We start from the raw sequence: 22,248 nt of genomic DNA, 5'->3' as shown, positions 1-22,248 counted from the left end.
AAAAAGAAGAAAAAAAACAATAGTGTCACAGTGGCTTACACTTGCGTCACATCTCATAAGCTGTGTCCAATATTTTCACAAAGGTAAAATAATTATTCAATGTGTTTTCTTTATTTTCAAGACTATTTACATTGTAGATTGTCACTGAAGGCATCAAAACTATGAATGAATACATGTGGAGTTATGTACTGAACAAAAAAAGGTGAAATAACTGAAAACATGTTTTATATTGCAATTTCTTCAAAATAGCCACACTTTGCTCTGATTACTGTTCTGCACACTCTTGGCATTCTCTCAATGAGCTTCAAGGACACCTGTGAAGTGAAAACCATTGCAGGTGACTACCTCTTGAAGCTCATGGAGAGAATGCTAAGAGTGTGCGAAAAAGTAATCAGAGCAAAGGGTGGCTATTTTGAATAAAACTAGAATATAAAATATGTTTTCAGTTAATTCACCTTTTTTTGTTAAGTACATAACTCCACATGTGTTCATTCATGAAAATAAAGAAAATGCATTGAATGAGAAGGTGTGTCCAAACTTTTGGCCTGTACTGTGTATTAGATTGCTAAAGATGCCAGGAGCTAAAGGTGCTGTTTGCAACTTCCTCACAGTAACATTTTTCAAAGCAAAACATAAAACAAGAACACCACCAGCTAGCTTATGTTACCATTAGTGGTTTAACAGAACAAATCTGTTTTGACAATTGTGTATATTTTTCACAATTACAAAGGTTATGTAATCAACATTTTTACAGACCCGAATGAAATTATTGGTGTTTACAACTGTCACTCACCCAGTCTCGTTAACACATACGTGCACACATGCAAAAGCAGTCCAAGTGAAGCAACAAACAATTTGCAGTCATGTTGCGTTTTATGATAGATGATACAGTCAATGACAGCTATTTGCTATTGCTATTATTATCAAACAACACCTAAAGTTAATGCGGGTGAATGTGTTATGTAAGTACGTACGTAATTACGTCATAACGTACAAGAAGCCGAATGAGGGCGTGATATACCGTGTAGAATACATTGGAAAGTTGGCGCCCTCTAGGTATCTGTGTAAATGTTGCCAACAGCCCCTTTCATCAATAATCAATGATACACCTGTGTACAGCTTTTTAAGTACAACACAACATGCTTGTTTCTTTTTTAGGAAGATATATATATTTGGTGTTCGTTTTTTATTGCTATTTTTACTGGCCTTTGTTTTCATAAAAAACAATTATACTTTGTTTTTGTCAGCACTGGGCCTGTCCTTGCTTTTATACGGACATACATTTAATAGTATTTGTATTTTTTTGTAGCAGCCTAATAAGCACCACAGTTACCGTATTTTCCAAACTATAAGGCGCGCCGGATTATAAGGCGCACCTTCAATGAATGGCATATTTCAAAACTGTGTTCATATATAAGGCGCACCGGATTATAAGGCGCACCTATGCATCCATTAGATGGAGCTGCGCTAAAGGGAATGTCAACAAAACAGTCAGATAGGTCAGTCAACCTTTATTAATAGATTACAAACCAGCGTTCTGACAACTCTGTTCACTCCCAAAATGAATAAACGGATGTTTTATTATTTTCCCCGAGGTAAAGTCAGTGACGTGGTGTTTTGTTTATCTTTTAACAACAGCAAGGTATAACATGTAGTGCAACATTTATATCACATAGTGGAGGGGAACTTTTCCCTGATTCAATAAACACGTAAAAAACAGTCAGATACTGTTACGGTAAATCAAACGTTAGTGCAATCACAATATAGTAACACTCGAAATAGTGCAGAGCAATAACAATACATCAATAACTCAACGTTGCTCAAACGTTAATGTCACACAACACAACACACAAAATAAACATGTAAAGCTCACTTTATGAAGTTATTCCTCATCCACGAATCCCTCGAATTCTTCTTCTTCAGTGTCCGAAATAAACACCATTGATTCGTTTATGTTAAATTCTCTCGCTGCTGCTCTATTCCCGGGTTCTACTGTGTGACTGATCGTCTTAAGTTTAAACTCTGCGTCGTAAGCGTGTCTCTTAATAGGAGCCATTTTTGGGTTAGAAGCGCTTCTTCTTCTACGGGGGAAAATTAAGTTGGCGGCTGCTTACCGTAGAAGAAGAAAAACTTCTTCTTCTACAAAAAGAAATGAAGTTGGCGGCTGTTTACCGTAGTTGCGAGACCTAAACTTTATGAAAATTAAGTTCAGGTTTGTTGTGGCTCAATATTGGTCCATATATAAGGCGCACCGGATTATAAGGTGCACTGTCAGCTTTTGAGAAAATTGGAGGTTTTTAGGTGCGCCTTATAGTGCAGAAAATACGGTACGTTATGTATAATTATTTCTGAATGAATTGGTCACCTTTGATGGCGAGGGCTCGGCGATATGGCTGAAAACTATATCACGATATAAGTGTTTTATATCGGTCATATCGATAAATATTAACAATAGAAAATAAGGACCAGGAGAAAAACATATTAAATGTAAATATTTGTATTTAAAATGAAACCTTCCTCTGATTATAATCCCATGAGCTATCAAAGTTGAAAGGAGAGAAAATTTCATCACAACCATGGACACATATGTATGTAAACGAAATGCTAAAATCACATTGAACACTTGACAATAAACTCTTTAAAATTAAGGTGCAAATATAAGGATGAGGTAAGAAAGATTGAAAATGTAAACAGAAAAACCTGAGAAGTAATATTTTTTGCAGGTTTAGTTCTAGGAAGTTACGGCTGTGCTCAATTGAGCGCGGTTAGGGTCGTCTACATTTGAAAAATCCCCCAAAAATACTGTCATACTGTCGAGTGGCCTTTTCCTGTTTAATCCACAATCTCTTCGGTCACTGAAACTCATTTTTTAGTTTCTTATTTCACTCCGTGCCGAGAATCAACAAGATGGCGAAACCAAACTTGAAAGTTGATATTATTACCTGATTGGTTGGTGTGTACTCCCACTGATCAGTGATCACTTCCTGTGCTGCTCGATTACCAGAGAGCGAGGGCCTTTATTCACGCAACCAACCTCGCTTCGCAACTTCCTGTTTCTTCCGATATTGAAGGAAAAAAGATCATCAATTGCACTTTGCGGTATAGCTCGGTTGGTAGAGTGGCTGTGCCAGCAACTTAAGGGTTGCAGGTTCGATCCCCGCTTCCGCCATCCTAGTCACTGCCGTTGTGTCCTTGGGCAAGACACTTTACCCACCTGCTCCCAGTGCCACCCACACTGGTTTAAATGTAACTTAGATATTGGGTTTCACTATGTAAAGCGCTTTGAGTCACTAGAGAAAAGCGCTACATAAATATAATTCACTTCACTTCAATTCACTATTGAATGCCCTTTTTGTTGATATCGATTACATATTGATATTGTTTTATCGCCCAGCACTCATTAAAAATCTTAAACTGAAATCAACTGCAGACTGCTAAATTAGTGCCACTGAATTGTGTTGGCATTCGAGTCGTCGACTAATCGTTACAACAATCTATGAGTAGAAGACTATCAAAAAGGTCGTTAGTTACAACCACATTTAGGCTATGTCTAGACTAAGCCGGATAACCCCTTAAACAAATAATTATTTCACCTAAGCCCTGTTTTGGCCACACTAATTTATCGTTTAAGGTTCCCCTGCTTGGATACATTTGTTACACGGGTAAGTGCGCCGTAAATTTCTTGAATCTCCGGCTCTTAGCTTTGTATGGACTCATTGATCGTTTACAAACCGAGTTCGGAGAGGAAGTGACGCCAGAAAGACCGCGCCCCAGACAGGAAGTGACAGCAGAAAGCACGCGCCACAGCCAGCTTCATAACAACCCGTTCGGTAACTCGGCGGAAACCACTAGAAATGGAGGCGAGTCATCCAGACATGCCCGTGTTTCTCCATCTTCTACATGTACAGGCGCTTTTGGAAATCACACATCAATACCTTAAGAGAAGGAAACGGGCAATTGCAGCTATTTCGGATACAACACATCTCAGACGGCAACATAGCAATGTTTGGACAAGGCCTGGAAGAGCGGCAGCCTGGTGGGATATGTTTGTCACCGAGTGTGTCAGAGGAAGGGCAAGAGAACTTTCAAATGTCCTGGTCAGCTGTGATTCTACTTAGTGAAAAACGTTGTCTATTTGTCGAAGGAGAGACAACGACAATGCGGGTTCCCGTGGACAAGGGAAGACCATGAAAAATAGCGAATGCATTTGGCTGGCAAAGCAGACTGTCAGTTATTGTCCGCGATGTATGTCGAGCGATTACTCAACGTTTAGTTTTGCACTCCATAACTATTGTGAAGCCATGAAGTGGTTGCGGCCGTCAAGTACTTTCAGCATGTAGGCTGAAATTGGCGCCAATTTCAGCCTTCAAGCACAGTGTCCAGTTGTTGGTTGTTGTAAAATGTTCTTTATCACATTGTTTACTTTCACATGTCCATTAACGATATGATTTATGTATGATGGCTCAGGCGTGATTCACTACAATAGTCTAACAGCTGCTGATGGTTTTGATTGATTGATTGAAACTTTTATTAGTAGATTGCACAGTACAGTACATATTCCGTACAATTGACCACTAAATGGTAACACCCGAATACGTTTTTCAACTTGTTTAAGTCCACGTAAATCAATTCATGGTACAAATATATACTATCAGCATATTACAGTCATCACACAAGATAATCATCAGAGTATATACATTGAATTATTTACATTATTTACAATCCGGGGGGTGGGATGTGGACAACAATTGCATCATCTGAGAAATGGACATTGAAACAGTGTAGGTCTGACTTGGTAGGATATGTACAGCGAGCAGTGAACATAGTTAGTTCAGAAAGCATAAGAACAAGTATATACATTTAATTATTTACATTTGATTATTTACAATCCGTTGAGGTGGGATGTGGAAGGGGGAGGGTGTTAGTCTAGGGTTGTAGTTGGTGAGGCAAGCAAGGTTTACTGTTAAAAGAAATGTGGCAATAGGCTACATTGAAACAAGGATACACTTCCAGGTCAGAGGTGACTATGACGCGCGCATGCGTACTAGGTCGCGTTGCGCCGGCGGACGGAGGGGAGGAGTGGAGGAGGGGGTCTTACACGACCATTGTGTGTGTGTGGACACGGATAAGGTTAGGTGGGATAGTGTAGAAGGGGCCAAAGTCAGAATCCTTGCAATTGGGCAGCTTTTTTTTACTTGAGCACATGAGAAAATGTCCCTTTGAGAACTTCTGCAATGTTACTTATAGAATCAATATTTAAAGGCCTACTGAAACCCACTACTACCGACCACGCAGTCGGATAGTTTATATATCAATGATGAAATCTCAACATTGCATCACATGCCAATACGGCCGGGTTAACTTATAAAGTGCAATTCTAAATTTCCCGCGTAACTTCCGGTTGAAAACGTCTATGTATGATGACGTTTGCGCGTGACGTCGATGTTTGAAACGGAAGTATTCGGATACATTGCATCCCAATACAAACAGCTCTGTTTTCATCGCAAAATTCCACAGTATTCTGGACATCTGTGTTGGTGAATCTTTTGCAATTTGTTTAATGAACAATGGAGACTACAAAGAAGAAAGCTGTAGGCGGGATCGGTGTATTAGCGGCTGGCTGCAGCAACACAACCAGGAGGACTTTGACTTGGATAGCAGACGCATAATCCGACGCTAGCCGCCGACCGCATCGATGATCGGGTGAAGTCCTTCGTCGCGCCATCGATCGCTGGAACGCAGGTGAGCACAGGTTTTGATGAGCAGATGAGGGCTGGTGTAGGTGGATAGCTAATGTTTTATCATAGCTCTGACGAGGTCCCGTAGCTAAGTTAGCTTCAATGGCGTCGTTAGCAACAGCATTGCTAGGCTTCGACAGGCGGCACAGCATTAACCGTGTAGTTACAGGTCCAGTGTTTGGTTCGGTGTCTCCTGATAGTAGTATTGTTGATCTTCTGTCTATCCTTCCAGTCAGGGGCATGTTTCTTCTGTTTCTATCTGCAGTTAAACACGATGCTATCACATTAGCTCCGAAGCTAAAGTGCTTCACCGATGTATTGTCGTGGAGATAATAGTCACTGTGAATGTCCATTTCGCGTTCTCGACTCTCATTTTCAAGAGGATATAGTACCCGAGGTGGTTTAAAATACAAATCCGTGATCCACACTAGAAAAAGGAGAAAGTGTGGAATCCAATGAGCCCTTGTGCCTAAGTTACGGTCAGAGCGAAAAAAGATACACCCTGGCGTCCTGCACTGCACTCTAATCCTTCACTCTCACTTTCCTCATCCACGAATCTTTCATCCTCGCTCAAATTAATGGGGTAATCGTCGCTTTCTCGGTCCGAATCGCTCTCGCTGCTGGTGTAAACAATGTGCAGATGTGAGGAGCTCTTCAACCTGTGACATCACGCTACTTCCGGTACAGGCAAGGCTTTTTTTATCAGCGACCAAAAGTTGCGAACTTTATCGTCGATGTTCTCTACTAAATCCTTTCAGCAAAAATATGGCAATATCGCAAAATGATTAAGTATGACACATAGAATGGACCTGCTATCTCCGTTTAAATAAGAACATTTCATTTCGGTAGGCCTTTAGATATTTGTACAAAATGAAAATATTTTTTTGCAGTTGAATAAAAGATTTTCAAAAAATAAACAAAATTGTTCCTTGAATCAAAAGCCCATTCCTACCAGGAACAATACTATAAAGCAAGCCATGTAGAAAACCCCAGCTTGACACCAGTGGCAGCATGCATGGTAGCCTTATTGATTATGCAGGTGCTCACGTGTGTGGCCAGGCGGGTAACGTGCATGTGTCTCATTTGAACTTTACAGAGACGGAACAGGATCCGATTTCCCCGCCGCAAAACGGCGAGCCCGGGTGCTTTATTTTTAGAGCAGATGCATCTAATGGGGCCTGGCAGGTACAGGAGGCGTCACATCTGTCGAGGCCCAGGTGACGTCTCGCACCCCCCGCCCGCCTTGCTCCATCCTCATCCCTTTAGACCGCCCCCCCTCCCCCCCCCCCCCCCCCCACACATTGCCCCCTACCAGTCAAATGAGTCACACTGAAGATCAACAGTGCCATTCCCAATAAAGTCCTCTTCCTCCCGCTGCCACTTTCTATCAGTTCCGGCGACGGGGCTCTCGCTAGTAGCCATTTCATTCCGACGCAACAGCGCTGAATGGGAGATGAATAATGTAAAAGATGTAAAATAAGATGAATGCTCTGTCTATACTGTAGCGCAGGGAGGATAAATTAGGAAAATTAAGCTTTCTGATTCTCCAGAATGGCTCAATGGAGTACAACTTTTCACCGCTACAGCTCTCGGCAAAAAAGAAAGAATATATTTATTAATAAGATTTATATGGTTTTCTCTCCGCTAAAGCCCTGATCCATCATCATGCTTGTGATGGTTATTGTTGTTCTAACTAGAATTCACAGAAAAACTGAATAGACTATAAAAACAACGTGTGCACAAACACAATTCTTTTCTGGGATTGGATTTTTCTGTTGTTGGGAAATCTGGAGAGCCATTGCTGGTAATTATCCACACTGAGGAGCTTTATTCATTATTCCTGCTCAGACTAAATGCTTTTGTGTACTCTAATTGACTTGATTCATTAGTTCGGCAAAGTTTTACGTCCCCATGCCTTACAGTTTATATATAGCAGGCGAGTAAACAGTTTGGATTGGTAAATGAAGTCCACATTTCAATGAGGCATTTATCTGAAAAGCCTGGCGCTGATGATGCGCAGAGACCTTTGCAATGTGACGTCTGCTGCAAATGCCTCGCAGATAATGTGTCACGGTATTCTTCCTTATCGCATAGATAAGAACATGTAAAATTGTGTTTTTATTTTGCATTTGTCTTTTTAAAATGAAGATACCTTTGATTTATTAGCACATTTAATTAGAATGGGTTTTCCATAAATTCACTGGATGGAAATAAAGCCAATTATCAAGACATTTTAAACTGTTGTATTAATTTAGACGCCAAAAATTACTAAATAGAAATTGTTTCTTACAATGAAAATCATATTGTGGTGATTCTCTAAACAAATATTAAAAAAGTCTTTAATAAATAGTAAAACAACAAAATAGAAAGGTAGTTTGGAGCTAAACCTACCATGTTTAGGTTTAAATAAATTTCGACTTGTCCAGGGTGTACACTGCCTTCCGCCCGAATGCAGCTGAGATAGGCTCCAGCACCCCCCGCAATCCCGAACGGGACAAGCGGTAGAAAATGGATGGATGGTTATTAAAAGGGTACATTCAAGTAAAGAGTAAATATGGATGCAGAGGTAAAGGCTTGGGGACATTACTCCATACTCTTTGGAATTACTAACTGTAAATAAATACCATATTTCAATATTTACAATACCCGTTTTTACAGTCCAAAATGGCTTCTCATTTAGTTTTCGTTTATTATGAAAGCAAAAACAAAACAATTGTTGATAAATCAATGTTTCGGGGAGGGGCTCCAGCCAACCCCGTGACTCCGAGAGGGACAAGCAGTAGAAAATGGATGGATGGATGGTTGACAGGAAGTAAAGAAGCATCTAGAAATATACCAAAACAGTTATTTTGCAAATTAGCGGATACAACCTACACAGTGGTGAGCCGTCAGGGCCAGCAAGGCCTTCTCTGCTGGCCTAACATAACCAGAAATCATGATCATAATTAAAGATACAATTATTTTTGTATTTACTTTCCCGAAACATTTAAAAGTATTCATATTCTCTTCATGTCATATTATGCTCCTTCCAGTGCTGTTGTTTTTAACTTTAGTTTGTATCCAATCAGAATTCAGCTAGCTTATGTTGCCATGCTGTACGAAATTTGCCCGAGGCCCTCAGAATCAACAATGAGTGTCCGTGCACTGTAAGCGATCGGGGACATACAGTTGATAGACAGTTGCGATAGCCAATCAGATCACGAGTCGTTGTCAGTAAGGCCTTCTAGATGGCCTCACATTGAACTTGACGTTTACGCGTCCTGTGATTGGATACTTACCAGGACCGTTAGCGGATGAATTTGAGAACACATAGAGTTGATAGACAGTTGCGATAGCCAATCAGATCACAAGTTGTTGACAGTAGCCTATCTAAGTAGCCTGATATTAACGAGACTGTGATTGGATACTCACTTGTCACTCTAAAGTGAGTATCCAATCGCAAGTTTCAATTAAGCAGGAAGCGGGAAGTGTTGCGCCGTAGCCAGACCGGGATAGCAGAGAAGGAGAACAAAACGTTGATTAGGTGGCAGATATATATTTGCAAGGCCATTTTCAAGAAGGATATTTAAAGAGAAACTACATCTTGAGAGACGATGTCGGCCAACCCCGGAAGCTAGCTGAGCTGTTCTGGCGATGAAATGGGGAACGGCGTCGAATAGGTCCTACTAATTGTGAGTTCAAATATTTTAATTTTTAACATGTTTTTTGCAATTTTAATTTTGACAGTACCACATAAGATATGTTTTAATTTCAGATTTGTTTAAATGTGCCAGAAAATAACCCGTTTTGTACACTGTTGAAGTGATTCGATGCGCAGTAGGGCGTAAATGTGTTTCTGTATAGTATTTCTCCAGCAATGTTCATGTGGTGACATAAATTATTGTATTTTGAGAGGTAATCATTGAAGTCGGACATCACTGAAGGCCTATGTGGGAAACGCACGGCCCGCCACTGAATCTACCAGTACGGATTAAACCATAAACGATTATAATGATAACTGTTGTATTACTCCTGACGCATAGTATAGCTGATTTAAATTAAAATAATTGAAAAACCGTGATTGAGAACCACACTTTGATAAACTTATGGACCGACTAGCGCTAGCTTTCTAGCTAGCTTAAATGCTAACAAACACAAGAGATAATAATGTCTTTCCCCATTAAGAAACGTTACACCCCAATTGAAACTTATATAAACACATTACCGTCCGAACAACGAAGATATTCGCATTAAACATAAAGGCTGTTCTGTCTTAAAATAAAGTAATCAATCTACAATCGACAGTGTCAAGTCGACACAGACGTACTTTAGGTGTCTTCAACAGGAAGTGAACACACAATTTGTCTTTATTAAACAAAAATAAAATCCAAATTGTTTACAAATTAAAGATAAACACATTTAAACACTCAAATACAAATGATATAGCTTTTATGAAGCCTAAACAATATTCAATGATTAGTTTGCAAAGAAAGTATATTGTGTGACTATGTATTTGTTATTTAAAAAAGAAACACAAGTTAAAAGATTTCAGTGTGTGTATAATTACTTTTAGAGCACATTCAACAATACCGCAATCATATTGATAACCATGATCATTTTGGTCACAATACCGGCGATATGAAATTTCTTACATTTCTTACATCCCTATTGATCAGCAATGGATTTATTTGACTCATTCCCAAAAAAAGCCAATCCTGACTAGTGTGCTGCCTTAAAAGGTGCTGAAGAAATCTTAGGTAAACTGGATGACTGTTTGATGCAGTAGCATTCAGATAGAGTACATACAAAAGTAGTTAATTTCAAAGTTAAATATGGTTCAAAATGATTAGAGTGAAGTTGTCTGGACCGACAACTTATACATACATTTTTAACAATTGTATATAAATGGATTTATTTGATCAAGTCCTGACTAGTTTACTCCATTCACTTTGCAGCATTTTTACAGTGCACAATAACTGTTATTATAATGTATATCCCCTTTGTAACCAACGTCCACTGCAGTGTACATGTGTTTTTTGCTAAAATTCCAAAGAAAAAGAGCCTTATAATGCAAAACACACATGTCCTTTGTAGTGGACAGTAACTCTCAGGTAGATGTGTACAATAATAGTATTTGTGCACTGTAATTATGGTGCAAAGTAAATTAAGTGAAGTTGCCCGGACCAGCAACTTAGCGCATACATTTTTAACAAAAGAGGTCGATGAATACATTTATGTTACCCATTCCCCATTTCCAATAAGAGAGTGAGGAACAAATTAAAGAGTAAGCCATAATATAAAGTGTATCCCCCTGGTAACTAACTTCCACTGCAGTTGACTTGTGTTGTTGTTCTATTCCTTTTTGTCAGGGTTTTACCTTTCAAAGAAAAGTAGCCTTGTTATGCAAAACACAGATATCGACTGCATTTGATGCCGGCTCTCAGGGGGGATGTACTGTATGCAATAACCCTTCTTGTGTATAGTGTAAAGTGAATGGAGATAGGTTCTCTAGACCACCTACATAGCCGTCTAAAGAGAATCCCGAATAAATCAAAAGTGAGCAAGATTATAAAGTATATCCCCCCCTTAGGCACATATGTTTTTTTTTTGTCAGTTACACATATTGTAAAAAAGCAGACTTTTTGTGTAAAACACAAATGTCCACCGCATACAATTTTTTGAGTAATGTAATTATGAAGCAAAGTGAATGGAGGGATATCCCCCAGACCGACAACTTAGGCCATGTCCACACGAACACGGAGAGTTTCAAAAACACATATTTGGGGTTAAAACAATCTCCATCCACACAAGTGTAGTTTCAAAACTGTCTATGTCCACACACAAACACATACACCTGCTGTCATGCACTTTTTGTCCAATCAGAAGCCTGAAAAAAAGCAGCAATATCTGACTTAGTGGCATTACACCTCCTAGTATGTTTATTTTGATTGACTTTAGACCAGTGGTTCTTAACCTTGTTGGAGGTACCGAACCCCACCAGTTTCATATGCGCATTCACCGAACCCTTCTTTAGTGAAAAATAAAAATAAAAATGTCAAATTCAAGACAAAGTTATATGTTTTTGGTAACACTTTAGTATGGGGAACATATTCTAAGTAACAAAGACTTAATTTAGTTATTTGGTTAGGGTTAGAGGATTAGGGTTAGGGTTTTTATTTATTATTATTTATTATTATTATTTAAGTTCTTATTTACACAATGAGTCGGGTGTGTCTTGACCTCCGCCGAACCCCTGAGCCCGACTCACCGAACCCCTAGGTTCGATCGAACCCAGGTTAAGAACCACTGCTTTAGACGTACAATGACATGCACATTATCTTTAAAACCAGCCTGCCCATACACAGAGAATCCTGGGAACATTATTAAAGAGTGAATTCACGCCTGTGCTGCTAAAACCCAACATTCATAGAATTATAACGTGTTCAGCAACATGGGGATGTATTACACGTGCAGTAAAATGTACATTATTTCTAAAATCAGTACGCACTACTCAGCCAAGCGAACCTTTTTGCATGTTTAAGGGAATTGTAAAGCATTTAATCATGGATATAGTGATACAATACATGTGTAATGAAGTGTATATTGTCTTTAACATCAGTACACACTACAAGAAGGACGCTAGATTTTTTATTTTTTTATTTGCTTGGTCGCTCTTTACGCGCAAGCACGTTCATCTACAAAAATGGAAGCAAGACACGTAATTTAACTTCATGATTTGTCGTTAAACAAGGACTATAAACATAAGATAATGTTGCACCTTTCTTATGACACGGAGCAAAAAGTCTTGCTTGTCAAAGTTGTCTCATCAGGCGGCGGTTCCACAGCGATCGTATCCAAAACAGCTGACTGTCATTAGCGCCGGCGGGAGTGTTGCGAGCCCATCTTGATGTGTCTTTTTTATTAATGTTGAGTGAAAATAGCTGCATGTTTACGTTAAAACATACAGTAAGTAATCTTATAGCGTGTTTAAAGGCAGCAAGGCAGTGTTGTTGAGCTTGGAAATGACAGCGCACACCCGTGACGTCATCACAAGTCTCCGTTTGGGCCGTGTACACGCATACGCTGAGCGGAGAGTTTTGGATCTCTACACTTTGGCCGGCGTTTGCAAAAGTCTGCCTTTTTAAAGACAAAAGTATAAGTCTGTGTGTGGACAAGAGGCCTAAACGCAGAGATAAGTATGCGTTTATTAGGCATACTTGCCAACCCTCCCGGGAGACTCCCGAATTTCAGTGCCCCTCCCGAAAATCTCCCGGGGCAACCATTCTCCCGAATTTCTCCCGATTTTCACCCGGATAACAATATTAAGGGCGTGCCGTGATGGCACTGCCTTTAGCGTCCTCTACGACCGGTCCATGTGTCCGCTTTTTCACCATACAAACAGCGTGCCGGCCCAGTCACATGTTGTATGCGGCTTCTGCGTACACACAAAAGTGACTGCAGGACATACTTGATCAACAGCCATACAGGTCACACTGAGGGTGGCCGTATAAACAACTTTAACACGGTTAAAAATATGCGCCACAATGTGAACCCACACCAAACAAGAACGACAAACAAATTTCGGGAGAACATCCGCACCGTAACACAACATAAACACTACAGAACAAATACCCAGAATCCCTTGCATCCCTAACTCTTCCGGGCTACAATATACACCCCTCCCCCCACACCTCAACCCCCCCCCCCTCAATCTCCCGAATTCGAAGGTCTCAAGGTTGGCTAGTATGTTATTAGGTATCTGTGTTCGTGTGGAGATGGCCTTAGTGGATACTAACAAACAGATATTAAAAAATGTATTTATTTTAACCATCACCTCAACTCCACCAGTCCGGAATATAAAGTATATCCACCTGGTAACTAATTTCTCTTGTCAGAGTTACAACTTTCAGAGAAAAGTAGCCCTGTTGTGGCTCTCACGGGGCTACATAATATTAGATGAGGTTCCTTACATCGTCAAGTTAGCGCACGTTTAGTACCATCAACAAAATAAAAGTCACTGGTTTGTATATGCTGACACTTATATTCCACTTATTCGGTATCCGTCTACCCGAGTTGAACAGTTTCACCTTTTTTGATAGCTCACTGGCGTAGGCTCAAGGCAGCCGATTTGTGCTAAGACCTAAAGACTGGGTTGGGGGTCTAGTTGGCTCTGAAGAATGGTGCCATCAGCTCTTGTTCTCCATCTCTTCCAATCCAGAAGACAGGAAGCTGTTTGTGGGGATGCTGGGCAAGCAGCAGAGCGAGGACGACGTCCGGCGGCTCTTCGAGACCTTCGGCCAGATCGAGGAGTGCACCGTCCTGCGGGGTCCTGACGGGGCCAGTAAGGGTCAGAGCCCAACACACCAAACCCGCTAGCTCCCGCCTCCCTAGTCCCTTGTCATTCCGCTCGGCCGTCCTCGCCTCCAGGCTTGCATTTGCTTCTTGGCTCACTGTCACTGTGCTCCACCAACACCTCCTCCTTTACCCCTCGCATTTCCACTTCCTATAAAGCACCCCATCAGCGCGGTAGCGTGACAAAACCATCGTGCAAACACCTCGTCTTTTTTTGCTCACCTCCATCCCCCACCTGTTATCTGAAACACGTTTGTTTGCCACGGCGCCGTCATCCTTCCCAAGGGGAGCATTACGCCGTACTGTAAATAAAGCAACCTGGCGTGGCGTTTAGCTGCAGTCACTCACAATACAGCAGGAAACACGGTCTTCGGCTTATGTGCTTGATAGTCAGCGGGACAAAAGGAGAGGCGTAAGTGTCAGAGCTGTAAAAATAGATGTGGGAATTTTTCGGCACCTCACGCTTCCATTCAGAATCGATTCTCAATATTATTTGGTCTATAAATTAGAATAAACATTTTCAAAACAGGTTACAAATGCTCCTCTTGGTTGCTGATGTACAATTTATACACACAGTGTTGGCCAAAGAAACACATTTTTAAAAATACAACTTTCTCACGGAATGTTAATCCATCTAATAACATTAAATAGAGCAACCCCAACTAAGACCCAATCCCAGCTTTACAATTCTTAGGATAGAAATGTACATAGCAATTGAGAAGACATAGAAATATGATACAGTGGAACCTTGATTTACGAACTTTCTTGAGCAATGTTCGCTAGCCGAAAAGTGAAGTGAATCAGTGTAAATGTGAATATTTGGTTCTATCCTCGACTAAAGTCCCCATTTTAAGAAAAAAAACTGCACTTTGAAGTCACAATTATGTGTTTGTGTGTGTGTGTATATATATATATATATATATATATATATATATATATATATATATATATATATATATATATGTCAAGGTTTCTGTGGTTTATCCGTTATACAGTGCTCAATACCGGGGTAGAGCAGAATATACGTTAGGTCAGGAAAAAACACAGAGGCTATTTCATCCCTACAAGCCTGCGGAACAGGCTTGTAGGGATGAAATAGCCTTTGTGTTTTTTTCCTGACCTAAGGTATATAAGTATGTATATATATATATATATATATATATATATATATATATATATATATATATATATATATATATATATATATATATATATATATATATATATATATATATATATATATATATATATGCAGTACTGGCCAAAAGTTTGGACACGCCTTCTCATTTCAATGCATTTTCTTTATTTTCATGACTATTTACATTGTTGATTGTCACTGAAGGCATCAAAACTATGACACCTGTGAAGTGAAAACCCTTTCAGGTGACTTCCTCTTGAAGCCAGCAGTAATCAGAGCAAAGGGTGGCTTTTTTCAAGAATCTAGAATATAAAACATGTTTTTAGTTATGTTCACCTTTTTTTGTTAAGTACATGACTCCACATGTGTCCATTCATAGTTCTGATGCCTTCAGTGACAATCTACAATGTAAATAGTCATGAAAATAAAGAAAACCTATTGAATGAGAAGTTGTGTCCAAACTTTTGGCCTGTACCTGTATGTATATATATATATATATACACTACCGTTCAAAAGTTTGGGGTCACATTGAAATGTCCTTATTTTTGAAGGAAAAGCACTGTACTTTTCAATGAAGATAACTTTAAACTATTCTTAACTTTAAAGAAATACACTCTATACATTGCTAATGTGGTAAATGACTATTTTAGCTGCAAATGTCTGGTTTTTGGTGCAATATCTACATAGGTGTATAGAGGCCATTTCCAGCAACTATCACTCCAGTGTTCTAATGGTACAATGTGTTTGCTCATTGGCTCAGAAGGCTAATTGATGATTAGAAAACCCTTGTGCAATCATGTTCACACATCTGAAAACACTTTAGCTCCTTACAGAAGCTACAAAACTGACCTTCCTTTGAGCAGATTGAATTTCTGGAGCATCACATTTGTGGGGTCAATTAAACGCTCAAAATGGCCAGAAAAAGAGAACTTTCATCTGAAACTCGACAGTCTATTCTTGTTCTTAGAAATGAAGGCTATTCCACAAAATTGTTTGGGTGACCCCAAACTTTTGAACGGTAGTGTATATATATATATATATATATATATATATATATATATATATATATATATATATATATATATATATATATATATATATATATATATGTATATATATATATATATATATATATATATATATATATATATATATATATATATATATATATATATATATATATATATATATATATATATATATATAAATAACATTAAGCTTGCTGTAATGTTGTTGGGTTTTTTGGATGCAAAAGAGATTGTTGAGCCATTACTACCTTGTTGTGTTGGTTTGATACATATATATATATATATATATATATATATATATATATATATATATATATATATATATATATATATATATATATATATATATATATATATATATATATATGTATATATATATATATATATATATATATATATATATATATATATATATATATATATATATATATATATATATATATATATATATATATATATATATATATATATATATATATATATATATATATGTATATATATATGTATATATGTATCAAACCAACACAACAAGGTAGTAATGGCTCAACAATCTCTTTTGCATCCAAAAAACCCAACAACATTACAGCAAGCTTAATGTTAACACGCGCAAACACACACACACGTCTCGTTGGTGCGCTCCAAAAAAAACAAACAAGGAAAATAATTTCCCCCTGTCTCTGGTAATATTTGTGGCATTGTTGAACACTCTGGGAGTTTATGAGTGATGAAAGAGCAGCGGTCTCACGTTGTCACCGCTACCGTTAGCACAAACTGGCAGTGTGAGGTGATCCTTCATTGGCTTGTGTTTAGGTAGTACCTTTTCCTTCTCTGTAATAAAGGTCCTCTGCGGTATCTTTTTCGGTCTCATCACAATTAAAGACTTGCTGTGGAATAAAGCCCCTTTTGCAGATAAAATCCTAACTAGTTAAAATGCGAGCTCAAAGAGGTTGTTTAGCAGCTTGAAGCTATACAGAGAGACTCTGATAGTTTGGACACATTAAAAATGTTTCTGATCACAGAAAGTAATCTCTAAAACATGCTGACACAGCTCTGACCGGTGCAAGGTGCAACAATTGTGGAAATAAACACGTCAGCAGTGCAGCTCGCGGTAGAAGCTCTTCGAAATGGCCGTGCCCGTGTCTACAGGATGTAAACAGGATGTGACGTAGGGGGCCTCGCCTCTTAAAAATGGTGGTGCCTGCGTGTACAAAAAGTGATGTCTTTAAAATGGCTTTAAGCAACATGCAAATTGATTGATTGGCCTTGTTTACACTGCAAACCTGATTTTGTTGCGCTCAAGTAGTGTTGTCCCGATACCAATATTTTGGTACCGGTTCCAAAATTATTTCGATACCTTTCGGTACTTTTCTAAATAAAAGGGACCACAAAAAATTGCATTATTGGCTTTATTTGAACAAAAAATCTTATGGTACATTAAACATATGTTTCCTTTTCAAGTTTGTCCATAAATAAAATAGTGAACATACAAGACAACTTGTCTTTTAGTAGTAAGTAAGCAAACAAAGGCTCCTAATTTAGCTGCTGACATATGCAGTAACATATTGTGTCATTTCCCATTCTATTATTTTGTCAAAATTATTAAGGACAAGCGGTAGAAAATAAATTATTAATGTACTTGTTCATTTACTGTTAATATCTGCTTACTTTCTCTTTTAACACGCGAAGTCCCAGAGAAGGGTCAATTGACATTTTTACCTAGAAAACACACAAGAGGGTCATTTGACCCCTAGTCCCCCCTGTGGACACTCCTTTTGTTATGAAAATGTGGCTGTTAGTGGCACACGGCAGGGGGCCACTTGAGCCTGTGTGGGGGAGGGGACCTTACAGCTCAAGCTTTAGTTCTGAGGTAGGTTGTGTGTGTTTTTGCAAGGATCAACAGAATGAAGGGATCAACACTCTGACATTTATTGTTAAAAAAAATACAAAACAAAACATATTTACAAAGAATGAAAAAGCAACTGTTTTCCCAGTTTTGGTGTGGAGGGTTGTTGCAGAAGCAATTGTTATTTTTGTGTGCCAAAAATAGTTTAAAAAAAAAAATTTACAAAGAAAAAAGCATATTTACAAAGAATGAAAAACCATGTCCATGTAAACGTGACTGACATACATTTGAGCAGTCACTCACAATCCTGGCACTGCCATTGCTCCTTTCGGCATTTCCCACATGTATAATTTTTCTGTCTACCTAGACAAACTGCCCCTAACAGCCTCATTACCATAACAAAATGAGTGATTAGTGTATTCGGGAAAAGCGTCGGGCCAAATGACCCCTCTCTGGGTCTTCTAGGTAGACAGAAAAATGCTGGGACTTCTAGTGTTAAGATGTTCTATCTACACTTCTGTTAAAATGAAATAATTACTTATTCTTATGTTTTGATACTTTACATTAGTTTTGGATGATACCACAAATTTGGGTATCAATCCGATACCAAGTCGTTACATGATCATACATTGGTCATATTCAAAGTCCTCATGTGTCCAGGGACATATTTCCTGAGTTAATAAACGTGTCGGACCGGTACTTTTCAGAGGCGGTATAGTACTGTACATGATTTATTAGTACCGCGGTACTATACCAGTATACCGTACAATCTTACCCTCAAGTGACACAGATCTGATGTTTTTGCCAGTCTAAACGCTCCAAAGTGCTTCAAATCTAATCTTTTGGCATTCGATTCAGGCCACATCAGGAGGTAGTCCTGAATCTGATCTTTTCAAATGTGACTTCAGTCTAAACACAATCCGACCTGTATGTTATTTTTTTCGTCAGCTTTGGGCGAGCTACGTCATTCGTGTGTACTGGAAAGACGCAGTCGCCAGCCGAAATGGATATTTCATCACAACATCCGGTTTCGTTTTTTATTTAAGACGACTGAATTTTCCGCGCATCATTTGTCATCAGTGCGCAAATAATACCCTATCTGTAATATATGAAAATGTATTTTGATTCCGAAGCAATAGTGTTTGTTGAAAGACAGGAATTGACGCTGCAGGCGTATTTGCTTACATATGAGTTAAAAAATAAAGCTCCCGTAGATCTATGCTGATGTCCGTGTCTCTTCAACTTAACAGCCATAAACAGATTATAAGCATCCCAAATATATTACACTATATATATCCGTTCATACATTATATCACTTTCATTTACTTCCACGTAAAAAAAACAAATTTCTAAGGTGTTGCGACTTTTACTTTATTTTGTAGTAGTAGCGACTTTCTCCCGGTCAACTTCCTTTTGTTTTTACTTTATCAAAGTGCGAATGCAAGTGATGTCGAGGTCACATTGAGGTCACATTGGGGGCCTGTGCACGTTTACACTGGAGTCTGATAAAAATCACACTTTTTTTGCAGCACATACAGTCAGCTGGAAAAAATCCGATCTCAAAAATCAGATTTGGGCCACTTCGGCCTGCATTGTAAACGTAGTCAATGAAGTATTCGTAGGCCGAGACATGGTTCACATACAGGCATATTTGGTGCGATGTAAAGGTTCCTAAACCAAAAGGATGCAAATAGAGGCGTTTATAAATTGAGGTTCCACTTTATTTAAATTAAATTCAATACTACAAAAAATAAACACCAAAAAATGTAATAAAAGCAACAGTATCAGTCTTTTTTTTAATAGATACATTCTTGAAAATGATGAATCAATTCAGAATCACAGTGAATAACATTTGTTATTTTTTGTATTTTTTTGAGCACCTCTAAAAACTACTAAGGATATCATTGTGCTGTCTATGTTTTCAGGCAAACTGAAATATTTGATATCAAATGCAATCCATGACAAAGAAAGTGTACGCTGAGTGATGACTGAATTCCAACAACTGGACACAACAGAGGCACTGCAAAAATATGCTATGCTGATGACAGATTACAAATGAACAATAATTACGTTGAATTCCAGTGTGTAACTTCGACTTTAGCTACTGAATGTATTCTCCTTGGGGTTCTTAGATTCCTGAGCTGTATTTACATCGCATAGTTCAGGTAATCCAGATCCATTGTTCTAATTACATTTGAAGTGAACTTGTGTGACGTGATGTCAAAGTGCTCAACTAATTTACACGTATTTTTAAAAAAAACATTCGAAAGCATTTACAAATTAAAATGGAAGATAAACATATTTACACACTCAAATAAAAATAATATGGATCTTTTGAAGCCAGAACAATATTTAATGTTTCTTCTGCCAAGAAAGTACATTGTGTGTCTAACTATTTTAGGCTTTTTTTTTTTTTTTTTAAAGCTATTTTTTCTGCAACCTTCAAACACAGTGGATGGAGAGGAAACACAGATGCTATTGCTAGCAATGCAGAGTGTATCAAACACATGAAATACATTTGGTTTACACTACAGTAACGTTACAATCTCAGGACATTCAATTGATCGCAACTGGACTGTTTGGTTTGGTCTCATTCAAGTAGGTTTAATCAGTTCATGCTTATAGAGTTAGGTTGGTCAGATCTAGTCTTAGACTTTGATTGGTCAGATCTAGTCTTAGACTTCGATTGGTCAGATCTAGTCTTAGACTTCGATTGGTCAGATCTAGTCTTAGACTTCGATTGGTCAGATCTAGTCTTAGACTTAGATTGGTCAGATCTAGTCTGACCTTACAATATATCAACGTTTAACAATACATTGTGTATGACTGATTTAGTGCGACAAAAACGAATCAGAAGTGCTAATAACGAATTATATACAAGTGTATATCATTGTTAGCATCCAGTTTGAAACAAAGTCGAGGGTGGTGAGAATGCTTCTACGTTCCCAGTCGGAAATCAAACCAAGAGGGGTGTTCCAGTTGAAATTCTGACTTCCCAGTACGAATAGAACACACCGTAAGTGTGTGAGTAAGCCAACAACTACAGTCAACCAGTGATGTTGTCATAGAGGGGCGACAAAGCTGAGAGGGAATGACTTTTGGAGTTGAGAGCAGGCCAACAGGAACGTTGTGTGATGAAAACACATTGGACTCACGCTGTGTATTAACAACACAACGTGGGATTCTTTGTTTGGGGACTTGTTTCTGCTGAATGATACACGGGAAAGGGGACTAGTTTGTTGTGTGGCTGCTGTACGAAAAGTGGGTATCTAGGTACAACCAAATAGTTTAAAGTCTATATGAGAAGAATAAGAGGTCAGCTGAGGTTTGTATCCACACAAACCTTAGCTGTTATACATTATTCTGGTTAATATGACCCGGTCATGTAAACAGGAATTCAGAACATGCAGCATAGAGATTCACTATCTCATTAAAATGTTCCCAAGTTACTCAAATGCCACCCCTACTTGGTACCCTTGTCATACTCGACTCAATTGAAATGCTTGCAAGAAAATGGACGTCACATTCAAATGCACCACACATGCCTGAATGGTTCTGGAAGTCGGTGAAACTCGAGCACAGGGGGTCCGCGGCTCTGTACAAGCATCCCGTCTCTCTGTGAGCGGTGACTTCTTCATCCTAACGAGGTTGTATGTGTGTGTGTGTGTGTGTGTCAGCAAGGGAATGGGAGATAATGCATGCGTCCTCTGATTAAATCAATGAGAAAAGGCTCGCTGTATCGAACCACCAGCCTTTCTGTGTCCACATCGCTTACTCTGGTTGTTAATCCCGGCTCTATTTCTTTGTGTCGCTCACTACATTCTTTTTCTTGCTTCCACACTATTTCAGCTTCCCCACCCTCCCGCGTTTTCCTTTCTTCCTGTCTGCTCAGACGCCTGGGGCTGATTGACAGCATATAAAATGAAATGGGGCTGGTGTTGCTGTGTCAGACAGGAGCTATACTTTTCTCCCTCGTTCACACGTTCACTCCTTTTCACCCTCCTCGCGCTTCCCTCTCTCTCCATCTGCCATATGCTCCCTTTACTGGCAAGTGGAATGCCCCTAATGTCATGCAAATTTCCGTAAAAGTACAGTAGTATTCAAAAGTTTGGACCCACAGTCTCGTTCAATTGCATGAGCACAGGTGGTAGTGTCTTGGCTGCTTGGTAG

General features: G+C 38.9%; 1 protein-coding gene across 6 annotated transcripts in view; it reads left to right on the top strand.

The window, feature by feature from the left end:
• Positions 1-22,248, top strand: part of celf6 (CUGBP Elav-like family member 6) — a 439,773-nt gene that overhangs the window by 282,408 nt on the left and 135,117 nt on the right. For 5 of the 6 annotated variants that reach the window (XM_062023932.1, XM_062023931.1, XM_062023930.1 and 2 more), the window contains exon 4: positions 13,936-14,064. The exons of the other annotated variant lie outside the window; for it this stretch is intronic. In XM_062023932.1, the coding sequence (XP_061879916.1) occupies positions 13,936-14,064 (129 nt within the window). The remainder of the gene's footprint in view (positions 1-13,935; positions 14,065-22,248) is intronic. 6 annotated transcript variants of the gene reach the window in all.

Source organism: Entelurus aequoreus, linkage group LG02 (assembly GCF_033978785.1).
Source record: "Entelurus aequoreus isolate RoL-2023_Sb linkage group LG02, RoL_Eaeq_v1.1, whole genome shotgun sequence".
NCBI lineage: Eukaryota > Metazoa > Chordata > Actinopteri > Syngnathiformes > Syngnathidae > Entelurus > Entelurus aequoreus.
Note: the sequence above shows the minus strand (reverse complement) of the source record. Positions and strands in the feature narration are given on the sequence as shown.